Raw genomic sequence first — 13,470 nt, forward strand, 5'->3', positions numbered from 1 at the left:
CGGTTTGGCGCCTGCCTTTGGCCCAGGGCGCGATCCTGGAGACCCAGGATTGAATCCCACATCAGGCTCCCGGTGCATGGAGCCTGCTTCTCCCTCTGCCTGTGTCTCTGCCTCTCTCTCTCTCTCTCTGTGACTATCATAAATAAATAAAAATTTAAAAAAAAAATTAAAAAAAAAAGACAAGAGTTGACTTAAACAGAAAATAAAATAAAACCCAGGTCCAGAGATTAGAGTTATTAGAATCAGACTTAAAATACCTATGATTAATATGCTTAAGAATATAAGTAATAGAAGGAAAATTTTCAGCAAAGCACTAGAAACTAAAAAATATATATACATATGTGTATATATCCATACATTATATATGTATATATGTATATTTGGGTTTGGGAGTTTGTTCTTTTTTTAAGATTTTATTTATTTATTCATGAGAGACACAGAGAGAGAGGCAGAGACTGATGTGGGACTTAATCCCAAGACCCCGGGACCACGCCCTGGGCAGAAAGCAGGCACTCAACCGCTGAGCCACCCAGGTGTCCCAGTATACATGTATATATTTGGAAAAAAGAGTAACAAATTAAGAACTTTTTTTTATTTTATCATTTTATTTTTTTAAGAACTTTTTTTTAAAACCATGCCCAATGTGGGTCTCAAACTCATGACCCCAGATCAAAAGTCCCATGCTCTACCCACTGAGCCAGCCAGCTGTTCCACAAATTAAGAACTTTAAAAAAAAAAAAAAAGATTTTATTTTATTTATTCATGAGAGACACAGAGAGAGGCAGAGACATAGGCAGAGGGAGAAGCAGGCTCCATGAAGGGAGCCTGATGTGGAATTCAATCCCAGGACTCCAGGATCACGACCTGAGCCAAAGTCGGAAGCTTAAACGCTGGGCCACCCAGGCGTCCCAAATTAAGAACTTAATACGTGAATTTCACAGCAGATTAAACACAGCTGAATAAGAAATTAGTTGGGGGGATCCCTGGGTGGCTCAGCGGTTTGGCTACTTCGGCCCAGGGCGTGATCCTGGAGTCCCGGGATCGAGTCCCACGTCGGGCTCCCTGCATGGAGCCTGCTTCTCCCGCTGCCTGTGTCTCTGCCTCTCTCTCTTTGTGTCTCTCATGAATAAATAAATAAAATCTTAAAAAAAAAAAAAAAAGAAATTAGTTGGGGTTCCTGGCAGGCTCAGTGAGTAGAGCACACGTAGAGCACACAACTCTTGATCTTGGGGTTGTGAGTTCAAGACTCACATTTGGCACAGAGGTTACCTAAAAAAAAAAAAGAGAGAGAAAATTTAGTTAACTGAAAGATAAGTGAGAAGAAAATATCCATACAGGGATGCCTGGGTGGCTCAGCAGTTGAGCATTTGCTTTTCACTCAGGGCATGATGTCTCTGCCTATCTCTGTGTGTCACTCATAATAAATACATACATACATACATACATACATACATATATACATACATAAATAATCTTTTTTTAATAAATCCATACAGAAGACCAGAAAGACAAAACAACAGGAGAGAGCCTAGGTGGCATATATGGGTCCTTGTGAGAAGGTCTAACATATGTAATTGAGTTCCAGAAGGAGAATTTAAAAAGAATGAGGTAAAAGAAAATTTTGAAGATGAAATGGCCAAGATTTTACAAAACTGAGGAATGACATCAAGACAGAGTCAAGATGTTCCTCACACTCATGGGATTACAGAACAAACAAGAGCAGAACAAAACAAAGAATAATTTGAACCAATCAGAGAAAATGGGAAGCAAAAGTACTAAAGAATGTAAAGGGTAAAGATGATGTCTACATCATTCTCTAGAATGGTACCTTTTAACAATTTAATATAATAGTTTGAGAAATTGTTATTTTATGCTTTTTTACTGAATATTTTTCAAGGATTAGCAGTGGAAGAAGACTCTCAATGCTACTGTAGTTATCAGTACCAAATAAGTGTGTATAAATAAAACATTAAAATTAAACATCAGGGGCAGCCTGGGTGGCTCAGCGGTTTAGCGCCACCTTCAGCCCAGGGCGTGATCCTGGGGACCTGGGATTGAGTCCCACGTCGGGCTCCCTGCATGGAGCCTGCTTCTCCCTCTGCCTGTGTCTGCCTCTCTCTCTCTCTCTCTCTCTCTCTCTGTGTGTCTCTCATGAATAATTAAATAAAATATTATTAAAAATTAAGCATCAGAAACTAATATAAGTTGCCTAATAGGAATTAAATACTTGAAAAAAACAACATCAGATACATTTAATTAGTTCTTTCTTTTTTTAATGATTTTATTTATTTATTCATAAGAGACACAGAGAGAGAGAGAGAGGCAGAGACACAGGCAGAGGGATAAGCAGGCCCCTCATGGGAAGTGTGATGCAGGACTCGATCCCAGGACCCTGGGGATCATGCCCTGAGCCAAAAGCGGATGCCCAACCACTAAGCCACCCAGGCGTCCCCCATTCTTTTATTCTTTACTTTTCTTTTTTCTTTTCTTTTTTCTTTTCTTTTCTTTTCTTTTCTTTTTTCTTTTCTTTCTTCTTTCTTTCTTTCTTTCTTTCTTTCTTTCTTTCTTTCTTTCTTTCTTTCTTTCTTTCTTTCTTTCTTTCTTATCTTCCCTTGTATCTTGGCTAACGTGGGTTCCATAAGGAAAATTTGAATGTCACAGCAGTTTATGCTCATTATACTCTGAGGCTGTAGGATTTGGAGCTGTCAGTATTCCTCTGAGAGATTTCTTTCTTTTTGGGGGGGGACAGAGGCGTGGAGAGAGTGCATGTATGCATGAATGGGGTGGGGAGAGGGAGAGGGAGAGAAAGAATCCCAAGCAGGCTCCATGCCCAGCATGAAGCTCAATGTAGGGCTCCATCCCATGACCCTGAGATTATGACCTGACCAAAATCAAGAGTAAGATGCATTACTGACTGAGCCACCCAGGTGCCCCCTCTGAAAGATTTCTGTGCCCCTCCCACCACCCTATTTTCCCTCCACACACATATTCCTGTTAAGCAGAAACTTTATAAGCCTGCGTATAAAAACCTACAAGGAATATCAAAGAATCAGTTCATGGGAAAAAAATTTATTACTTTTGTCAGTGTTCTAACTAGATAGCAATCATTCTGAGCATACATAGATTTTTATCCTGTATAGGGCATTTCAACTTTGACTCCCATGCTTAAACAGGCACATCAAGAATGGAGGAAGTTGAAAACAATCATGATTAGAGAGACTCAGGGGATGATGTTGATGGAAAGGGAAGTGCATGACCACATGGAAGAGGCCAGCAACATGGTGCTGAAGTGTTACACTGAAACTATTAAGTGTGTGTTCATTAACAAGCGCCAACTGCTTTTATGTGGGATAATAATTACTCTAATATGAGATCTTTGCCCTCAACAAACTTATTATTATTCAAAAGCTTTTAGCAATATGTTGCAACTAACTCTGCTTTTGATAGAATGTGGATATTTCCCAGAAGTGGAAAAGAAAAAAATGTCTGGATGGTTGGGCCATTAGATCAATAACTGGACCACAATAATATTTTACTCAGTAAGGTATGAGAGTTTTTAGATATGTTGGTCGGACCCCTATTGATCTTCCTTGATGATGAATTTGATGACAACTATTACAGAGGCTTGAGCTGAAAGCTTTGTTGGTGGGATGTAGGATTGACTAGATACAAGGGAAGAAACCCATGATAGGCTATGAATGGGAAAGCACTTAGATGTCTAAAGCAAACAGAAATATCAAAGGACAAAGACAGAGAAACATCAGAAAGGAACTCAAAAGCAACTACACACAAAACCTTAATATGGGAAAGTTATCTTGATCCATCGATGTTTGACAGCCACCAATAACCCATTACTAATTCTGTAGTCATGCTTACTTTACCATCAACCTTGACACCTGCCCTAACACCAAACACCTTGGACAACTGCCATCTACCCAGGGACTATTGATTACTCTTCAAATAAAACTATTTTGGAGGACAACTGTACCTATCAAAATGTAAAACATGCGTGCCATTTGAGGAAGCAGTGTTACTTCCAGAAAACTATTTTAGATATGTGCAAAAGAATTTATGTTTCAAGTATGTTCATATCAGCATAATTTGTCACAGAATATTATAGGGTGAGCATGTTTTTTTAACAAAATGAAGTATTTCTATATTATGAAATTACTTTCTGACCTTGTAGAAATGAGTTAGACTTTCCAGGACTAACTGGAGCTATCCATATTTGTATTTCTGGGTTTTTAAAAGCTATACATAGGGGCGTCTGGGTGGCTCAGTGGTTGAACATCTGCCTTTAACTCAGGGCGTGATCCTGGAGTCCCGGATTGAGTCCCGCATCAGGCTCCCTGCATGGAGCCTACTTCTCTCTCTGCCTATGTCTCTGCCTTTCTCTGTCTCTCTCTCATGAATAAATTTTAAAAATATATTTAAAAAATAAATAAAATTAAAACTATACATAAATGCTTTTAAGAAGTAAGTCAGGTGAACCTGGATGGTTTTGTTGGTGGAACATGTGACCCTTGATCTTGGGGTTGTGGGTTCCAGCCCCACACTGGGTATAGAGACTACTTAAAAATACAATCTTAAAAAAAAAGTCAAAAAAATGTTGCCTCTAACTTAGCACTTGCACCCACATGCTCTGCCTTTTCTCCTATTACAACAGACAGCCTCTCTATGCATCTAACTAATGCCAAACTCAGCATGTGTGCACAAAATCTCATCCCCGTGATTTAGTCTAGGATGTTGCTCCCCTCTCTCCTTATTCATCATTTCTTTTTCCTCCCTGTGGATCATGTCCATGAGCATCAAAATTGTCCTCATTTCCCCCACTTTAAATACACCTTCTCTTAAAGCTACTCTCACCATCAGCTACTCTCCTGTGTCTTTAGCTAATTTCCTTACAGCAAACTCCTCAGAAGAGTACAGTATTTCTTGCTCATATTCCAGCCCAATGTGAACATGCTTGGCTAGGTGGCTCTCCATAGCATCTAGACCTAGACTCCTTCCATCATATGTGCTGCCATTTCCTAGGTCTTAAGCATCTTCTCCAGTCAATCGATAGATGTGGAAAAGAGAAAAAGGATTGTGCCAGACTGGGGGTGATGCCTGTCACTTCCACTCACATTGCATTGGCCAGAAGTCAATTATATGGTCATTCTTAACTGCAGAAAAGGTGTGTCCTCCAAAAGAGAAAGGAAACACAAATACTGGTGAATATTAACACCAGGTCTCTTATTCCCATTATCCAGGATACTTTACAAAAGGGCAAGACTTGTGGAGTGACAGTTTTCCATACTTTTGCACAATCTCCAATCCTCTGATGCCTCAATTTCTGTCTACCCTTTCATATCTTCTTGCTGCACTTCCCTTCTTAGCCATGGTCCATAGTCACAATTACTCTTGCAAATACATACATTTGGCCTTCCTCTTTTAGTCATTTCCACTACATAAAAATCCATTACTCCAGATTACACTGCAATCTCACCAATCCAGCAGTCAATCTTAGCCACATTTATTGTAGAACAAGTAGAACTTATGTTTGTCCTGATGTGAAGCTATATAAATAGGCATCAATTATTTTATATTGTTGAGGCACCTGGGTGGCTCAGTTGGTTAAATCGTCTGACTCTGGGTTTCAGCTCAGGGTTGTGGGCTCCCTGCTTAGTGGGGAGTCTGCTTGAGATTCTCCCCCTTATCCTCTGTCCAAACTTTACCCCTCTCATGCTCTCTTTCTCTTTCTAAAGTAAATAAATCAATCCTTAAAAAAAAAAAATTGACCCTTGACTGGTTCAGTTGGTATAGCATGCAACTCTTGATCTTGGGGTGGTGAGTATAAGGCCCACATTGGGCATAAAGCCTATAATGTGTGTGTGTATGTATATATATATATATATATATATACACACACACACGGACTCCACCCCCACCCCCAGAGATTCTGAGTTAATTGCTCTGCAGTGTGCCCAGACATCAGATTCTAGCGTTGGGAGTCATTGGTTGAGTTTGGTGCTTTTCAAACTTCTATGTAGCATCTAGGGATCTTGCTAAAAATGCAGATTCTGATTCAGTAGCTATTGGGGAGGGGCAACCCAGTTTTGAGATTGAGTCTTTTATGAACACAATTATGTCAAGAAGTTCAATTCTCTTGTTTTTTAGAGGCAGCTGGGAAAGTCTTTAAAAATGGATTAAGGAATTTTAATAGTCTACCATCAGATGTCCCCAGATGGCTCTAGAATTCTGCATTAGTAGTATATTGGTATGCTGAGGGGAAAGCTGAAGTACTGAGGGAAAGAGTGATGACGCACTAGACAGCCGCAAGATTTCCCGGAGTCACAGCTGGGAGCAATCTGAGAGGATGAGCTCAAGCATCAGGCAAGAGGTACTGGCCTTAGAAAGGAGCGTGGATATTTCACTCAAGGACAGTTTTATGATGCAGAACTAGAGAGCCTTTGCTTGTAGTTTCAGGGGAAGAAGAATACTTAATTGTTTCTAAGATTCTTTTTACTAACATTTTTCTGTTAGGAAAACCTGTATTCTCAAAGCTGAACACAGGAAAAGAAGCAGTTCTGAGAAACTCAACACTGACAATATGAAAAAAATTAAAATCTAAGAGAATCTTTGAATAATTGAAATTGAATGCTGAAAGTATAGATAATTGTTTGAGAAAAAAGGACGATCCCACTCCTCTGCAAACAGAATTCTCCTGGACAGTTGGTGCTTCTCTGCTAGCTAAAACAAGCACCTGGGGGTGCCTGGGGGGCTCAGTTGGTTAAGGGTCTGCCTTTGGCTCAGGTCATGATCCTGGGATCGAGCCCTATGTCGGCCCCTTGTCCTGCTTCCTGCTTAGCTGGGAGCCTGTTTCTCCTTCTCTGGGAGTCTGCTCCTCCCCCATACTCATGCTCTATGCTCTCTCTCTCTCTCTCTCAAATAAATAAATAAAATCTTTTAAAAAATTAAATAAAACAGGCACCTGGACAGGGATCAAATTTTGCTGCTTGGAACTGACAAATATCCACAGATCAATTTGCTTACAGTTTGCATCTCAGATACACTATTTATTGTTTCTGTTAATGGTATTTCTGGGAAGATAGCTCCAACTTGTGTCCTAAATTTAATTCATGTCAAGTAATAAAAACATGACATGTTTATGACTATAAAAAATAAAACAGCAGCAGTCAATAATAAGCTGTACTTAGTGGGGAAGCTTACTTAAAGTGTATAAACCTTCTTACTTCCCAAGTCACCGTGAATGGGTAGAGCCCATTATCTCCTTGTGAGATTCTTCATAAAGGAGTAAAAAAACTTTGACAGGTGCACAAATGCAGTATGTCTGAGAAATTCTGCCTTAAAAAGAATATAGGGGATCCCTGGGTGGCGCAGCGGTTTAGCGCCTGCCTTTGGCCCAGGGCGCGATCCTGGAGACCCGGGATCGAATCCCACGTCAGGCTCCCGGTGCATGGAGCCTGCTTCTCCCTCTGCCTGTGTCTCTGCCTCTCTCTCTCACTCTCTGTGACTATCATAAAAAAAAAAAAAAAAAAAAAAGAATATATAAGCCATTAAATAGTCGGCTTTTACATGGTCAGATAAAAGAAACAAAACTGTATACGTTTCTGCATAAGTAAAAAATATATACTTTTTTTGATCAAATATATGCCTATAAAAAGTTGTAACTAAAGTTTTAACATTGTTACACTAAATAAAAAATAGTGTATCTAAGTGTAAGTGCCTAAGTGTATCTAAGGCAATAAATAAAAAATAGCATTGAAATAATATAACTAGGGACGTTTGGGTGGCTCAGTTGGTTGAGCATCTGCCTTCAGCTCGGGTCACCCGGATCCCCAGGTCCTGAGACTGAGTCCTGGATCAAGCTCCCTGCTGAATGGGGAGCCGGCTTTTCCCTCTGCCTCTGCCCCTCCCGCTGCTCCTGCTCTCTCTCTTGCTCACTCTCTCTCAATAAATAAATAAAATCTTAAAAAAAAAAAAAAAAAAGAGGGCAGCCCAGGTGGCTCAGCGGTTTAGCGCCGCCTTCAGCCCGGGAAGTAATCCTGGAGACCAGGGATCAAGTCCCACATCGGGCTCCCTGCGTGGAGCCTGCTTCTCTCTCTGCCTGTGTCTCTGCCTCTCTCTCTCTCTCTCTTTCTCTCTGTGTCTCTCATGAATAAATAAATAAAATCTTTTTTTAAAAATGTAACTAATGTGCTTATTAAGTAGCTCTTTTACTTTAAGGATTTACTTATTTGTGAGAGAGGAGAGGAGGAGGGGAGACAAGCAGAGCAGGGAACCTGATGCGGGGCTCAATCTCAGGACCCTGAAACCATGATCTGAGCTGAAATCAAGAGTTGAATGCTTAACTAACTGAGCCACCTAGGTGCCCTTGTCTCTTCTTAAGATAACTGATACCATTTATACTGAAAAGTTTCAGCAGGATCTATGTTATAAAAACTTAATTCCGAAATATTTAGATTACAATTCTTTAAAAGATTTATTTGTTTATTTATATTTACATATTTATTTATTTTTATTCATGAGAGGCACAGAGAGGCAGAGACATAGAAAGAGGGAGAAGCAGGCTCCTCGAGGGGAGCCTGACCAGGACTCCATCGCAGGACCCAGTATCACGCCCTGAGCCAAAGGCAGATGCTCAACCCCTGAGCCACCCAGACACCCCTAGATTACAATTGTTTTTAATTTTTTTTTTTTTATGATAGTCACAGAGAGAGAGAGAGAGAGAGAGAGAGAGACAGGCAGAGGGAGAAGCAGGCTCCATGCACCGGGAGCCCGACGTGGGATTCGATCCCGGGTCTCCAGGATCGCGCCCTGGGCCAAAGGCAGGCGCCAAACCGCTGCGCCACCCAGGGATCCCTACAATTGTTTTTAAAGGGAATTCACAATGTGGTCTGAAAGGAAAGACATCGGCTTATCTGTAGCCAAACCAGCAATGTTTCACTCTTTTTTTTTTTTTTTTTTTTTTTGTTTCACTCTTTAATACCTCTTCCAATTGACTCTGTTTTCTAATGAAAAGAAAAACAGGGCAGCCCCGGTGGCGCAGTGGTGTGGCGCCGCCTGCAGCCCAGGGTGTGATCCTGGAGACCGGGATCGAGTCCCACATCGGGCTCCCTACATGGAGCCTGCTCCTCCCTCTGCCTGTGTCTTTGCCTCTCTCTCTCTGTGTCTCTCTTGAATAAATATTTTTTTAATTTTTATTTATTTATGATAGAGAGAGAGAGAGAGAGAGAGAGACGCAGAGACACAGGCAGAGGGAGAAGCAGGCTCCATGCACCGGGAGCCCGATGTGGGATTCGATCCTGGGTCTCCAAGATCACGCCCTGGGCCAAAGGCAGGCGCCAAACCGCTGCGCCACCCAGGGATCCCTCTCATGAATAAATAAATAAAATCTAAAAAAAAAAAAAAAAAAAATTCCCCGATTTCTTTCCTCGGGATGTAGAAAACATATTAGGTCGAATCCGGACTCAGAAAAAAATGGGCAAAAACATCTGACTTTTGTGATGATACAATCTGTAGTGAATGTTCTACGATACTTTGGTGGCCCTCGATTATAGCTCCCCATTCTTTTCTTTTTTTAAGATTTTATTTATTTATTCATAGAGACAGAGAGAGAGAGAGAGAGAGAGAGAGAGGCAGAGACACAGGCACCATACAGAGAGCCTGACGCGGGACTCGATCCAGGGTCCCCAGGATCACGCCCTGGGCTGCAGGCGGCGCTAAACTACTGCGCCACCGGGGCTGCCCATAGCTCCCCATTCTATACATGTTCTTTGTATATGTGAGTAAAGTAGGGTTGATAAAGCTGGCTTGCCCCCAGTTTTACACAATTTGCTTTGCCTTAAAGTCACACTCTAGAAACCTTGGTAAGGTAGATACAGCAGTGAGGCCAAAAGGCCACACTTTATTTTCTTTTTAAGATTTTATTTATTTATTCCTGAGAGACACAGAGAGAGAGGTAGAGACACAGGCAGAGAGGGAAGCAGGCTCCACGCAGAGAGCCTGACGTGGGACTCGATCCTGGGTCTCCAGGATCACGCCCTGGGCAGAAGACGACGCTAAACCGCTGAGCCAACTGGGCTGCCCATGGCCACACTTTTTACATGAATTTCATTCCATTTAAAATCCACATGGATCCATTCATCTTGTCTAGTAAATATGTGTTTATTTTGTGGATATAAAAATCTATTCTTGGGTGCCTGGGTGGCTCAGTGGTTGAATGTCTGCCTTCAGCTCAGGTAGTGATCCCGGGGTCCTGGGATCAAGTCCCACAGCAGGCTCCCCACAGGGAGCCTGCTTCTCCCTCTGCCTATGTTTCTGCCTCTCTCTCTGTGTCTCTCATGAATAAAAAAATAAAATCTTTAAGAAAAAAAAATAAGTAAATAAAAATAAAAGTCTATTTTTGGGGCACCTGGCCCAGTAGGTAGAGCATGTGACTCTTAATCTCAGGGTCTTGAGTTCAACCCCCACATTGAGTATGGAACCTAGCTTAAAAAAAAAATTTTTTTTTTTAAAGCATATTCTAGGGGCACCTGCGTGGCTCCGTCATTAAGCACCTGCCTTCAGCTCAGGTCATGATCTGAGATTGAGCCTTGCATCAAGCTCCCTGCTCTGCAGTCAGTCTGCTTCTCACTCTCCTTCTGCTGCCCCTCCTGCTCATGCTTTATCTCTCTCTCTCTCTCTCTCTCTCTGCTGAATAATTAAATAAAATATTTTTTTAAGTCTATCCTTACAGAAGATCTAATTTTTTTTTAAATTACTAATTTCTCATTGAAGGCTGCCTCTTTTCTTTTTTTAAAGACTGCCTCTTTTCATACTTAGAGGAGAAGAAAATGTCTCAGAGTAAGAAACTCAGTAAATTGTAGTGTAAAATAATTTGTGCACTGTTGTTTTTATACTCAGTACAAAGGCACATTTGAGAAAAACAAAAAGACTTTAAAGAATATAATAGCTAAAATCTCTTAATAAATACTAATGTTCTTCTTTTAAGATTTTATTTATTCATGAGAGACACAGAGAGAGAGGCAGAGACACAGGCAGCGGGAGAAAGGGGAGCCTGATGCGGGACTGCATCCCAGGACTCCAGGATCACGCCCTGAACTGAAGGCAGAAGCTCAACCCCTGAACCACCCAGCTGCCCCAATAAACACTAAGGTTATTAAGGGTCTGAGGCTTAACTTCGGTACTAACGATTTGGAAAGCCACATCAAATATGAAAACTGGATTAAGATTTATTTAAAAACTATAGACATGAAATCGCTTGCTCCTACTCTATGATTTTCATCAAATTATAGTATGAGGGGGATCCCTGGGTGGCGCAGCGGTTTGGCCCCTGCCTTTGGCCCAGGGCGCGATCCTGGAGACCCGGGATCGAGTCCCACATCAGGCTCCCGGTGCATGGAGCCTGCTTCTCCCTCTGCCTGTGTCTCTGCCTCTCTCTCTCTCTCTGTGACTATCATAAAAAAAAATAAATAAATAAATACTAAAAAAAAAAAAATTATAGTATGAGTAACCAGTGATAGCATCTCATGCTGTCAAACTCTTATCTGCCATTTATAACTTGCTCTTCCACAGATCAAGTCCTCCTTCCTGTGGAGCCCGCACCATTGCGTCCCCAGTCCCAACCTACCAGGACCAACCTACCAGGACCTTCATATAAACGAACTGCAGGATCCTCACTGCTTGGGCAAGTGTTCATCATAATTCATACTGCCAGGGGCAGCCCAGGTGGCTCAGCGGTTTAGCGCCACCTTCAGCCCAGGGCATGATCCTGGAGACCCGGGATCGAGTCCCACGTCGGGCTCCCTGAATGGTGCCTGCTTCTCCCTCTGCCTGTGTCTCTGCCTGTGTGTGTGTGTGTGTGTGTGTGTGTCTCATGAATAAATAAATAAAATCTTTAAAAATAATAATAATAATGCACACTGCCCACACTACCAGGAATGAGAATCTAGACAGCAAAACACTGCAAAAAAAGTTCTAGTACAGAGGATAACCTGCACCTTCCTGAAGCATAAAGCAATCATAATCAGGCAACACATGCAGCAAAGGCCTGTGCACACTGACACTCCTGGTTGACAGGAAGTTTCCTGGTGTCTGGTTTATGCTTGGGCTTCTCCGTGGTTTTAACTTCAGCCCAGGAAACATCGGTGTGCAATGACGTGAGCTGTGCGTTGGAGTCCCCTCAGGAGCCTGCTTCTGTCTCTGCCTCTCTCTCTCTCTCTCTCTCTCTCTCTGTCTCTCATGAATAAACAAATAAAATCTTTAAAAATAAAATGAGGGCAGCCCCGGTGACTCAGCAGTTTAGCGCCGCCTTCAGCCCGGGGTGTGATCTGGAGACCCGGGATCGAATCCCGCATGGGGCTCCCGGTGCATGGAGCCTGCTTCTCCCTCTGCCTGTGTCTCTGCCTCTCTCTCTCTGTGTCTCTCATGAATAATAAATAAAATCTTAAAAAAGAAAGAAAGAAAAATAGCACATCCCAAACAAAGTTCTTCCCAGGCTCAAGTATTGTGCGGTTTTGTTTTTTTTTTTGTTTTGTTTTGTTTTGTTTTGAGAATTTTTTTTTTTTTATTTGAGGGGGAGGATAGAGCACAAAGGGAAAGGGAGAAGTAGGCTTCCCCCTGAGCAGAGTCCAACATAGGACCCTAGGATCACAACCTAAGTGAAAAGCAGATGCTTGCCCAAATGGGCCACCTAGGCACCTCCAACGCTCAAGTCTGAAATCCTCCTCTTTGTTATTTACCCACAATCAGAGTAAAGACTTGTGATGGTGGGATCCCTGGGTGGCTCAGCGTCTGAGAACCTGCCTTCCGCCCAGGGCGTGATCCTGGAGACCAGGATCCAGTCCCGCGTCGGGATCCCGGCATGGAGCCTGCTTCTCCCTCTGCCTGTGTCTCTGCCTCTCTCTCTGTGTGTATCTCATGAATAAATAAATTAAATCTTAAAAAAAAAAAAAGACTTGTGATGGCTATAAACAAGAAATAGGCCGGAGAAACAGAAGAGAGAAATGTTTTCATGGTTTCACATTCAAAATGCTGACAATTTTTTAGGAACAAATTTCACCTATTAGTTTAAAAATTACTTAGAAATTTCTCACCAATTTCTAAAGGTTAACTGTGCCTCTATGCTTCTCATTTCCTGGAGAAAAATCTTGTAGTCTTGCAAATATCTCCCTTTTCTCACCACAGAAAGCTCTATTAGCTCTGTCTCTGGTCTGCTTTGTTCATTAATGTATCCCAAAGACCTAGAAGACCACTGAGCACATAACAGGCCTTCAGTAAGGACTCGATAAATGAATTCATCAATAATGACCTCTAATGCACTCTTGCCTTCTTGCTGCATTTAGAAATTTGCAAAAGTGGCACCATCAACCCATTAGGTTTTTCCTGGGACTTTCCTTCACTTTTTAGTGTCAACATTATGTACATAAAAGCTCTCTTTTTCCTTTTACTTCTCCTTTTCATCCC

At 41.8% G+C, this 13,470-nt stretch overlaps 1 protein-coding gene across 8 annotated transcripts in view; it reads left to right on the top strand.

The window, feature by feature from the left end:
* The window catches only part of DPPA3 (developmental pluripotency associated 3), an 85,608-nt gene extending 73,346 nt beyond the window's left edge, over window positions 1-12,262 (top strand). For 5 of the 8 annotated variants that reach the window (XM_077871164.1, XM_077871171.1, XM_077871165.1 and 2 more), the window contains one exon: window positions 11,581-12,260. In XM_077871164.1, coding sequence (XP_077727290.1) covers window positions 11,581-11,709 — 129 coding nt within the window. In that variant the 3' untranslated portion in view covers window positions 11,710-12,260. Of the gene's footprint in view, window positions 1-11,580 lie in introns of all 8 variants that reach the window. The other 3 variants (XM_077871169.1, XM_077871170.1, XM_077871163.1) reach the window with 2 other exon arrangements.
* Window positions 12,263-13,470: the final 1,208 nt, after the last annotated feature.

Source organism: Canis aureus, chromosome 25 (assembly GCF_053574225.1).
Source record: "Canis aureus isolate CA01 chromosome 25, VMU_Caureus_v.1.0, whole genome shotgun sequence".
Classification (NCBI taxonomy): Eukaryota; Metazoa; Chordata; class Mammalia; order Carnivora; family Canidae; genus Canis; species Canis aureus.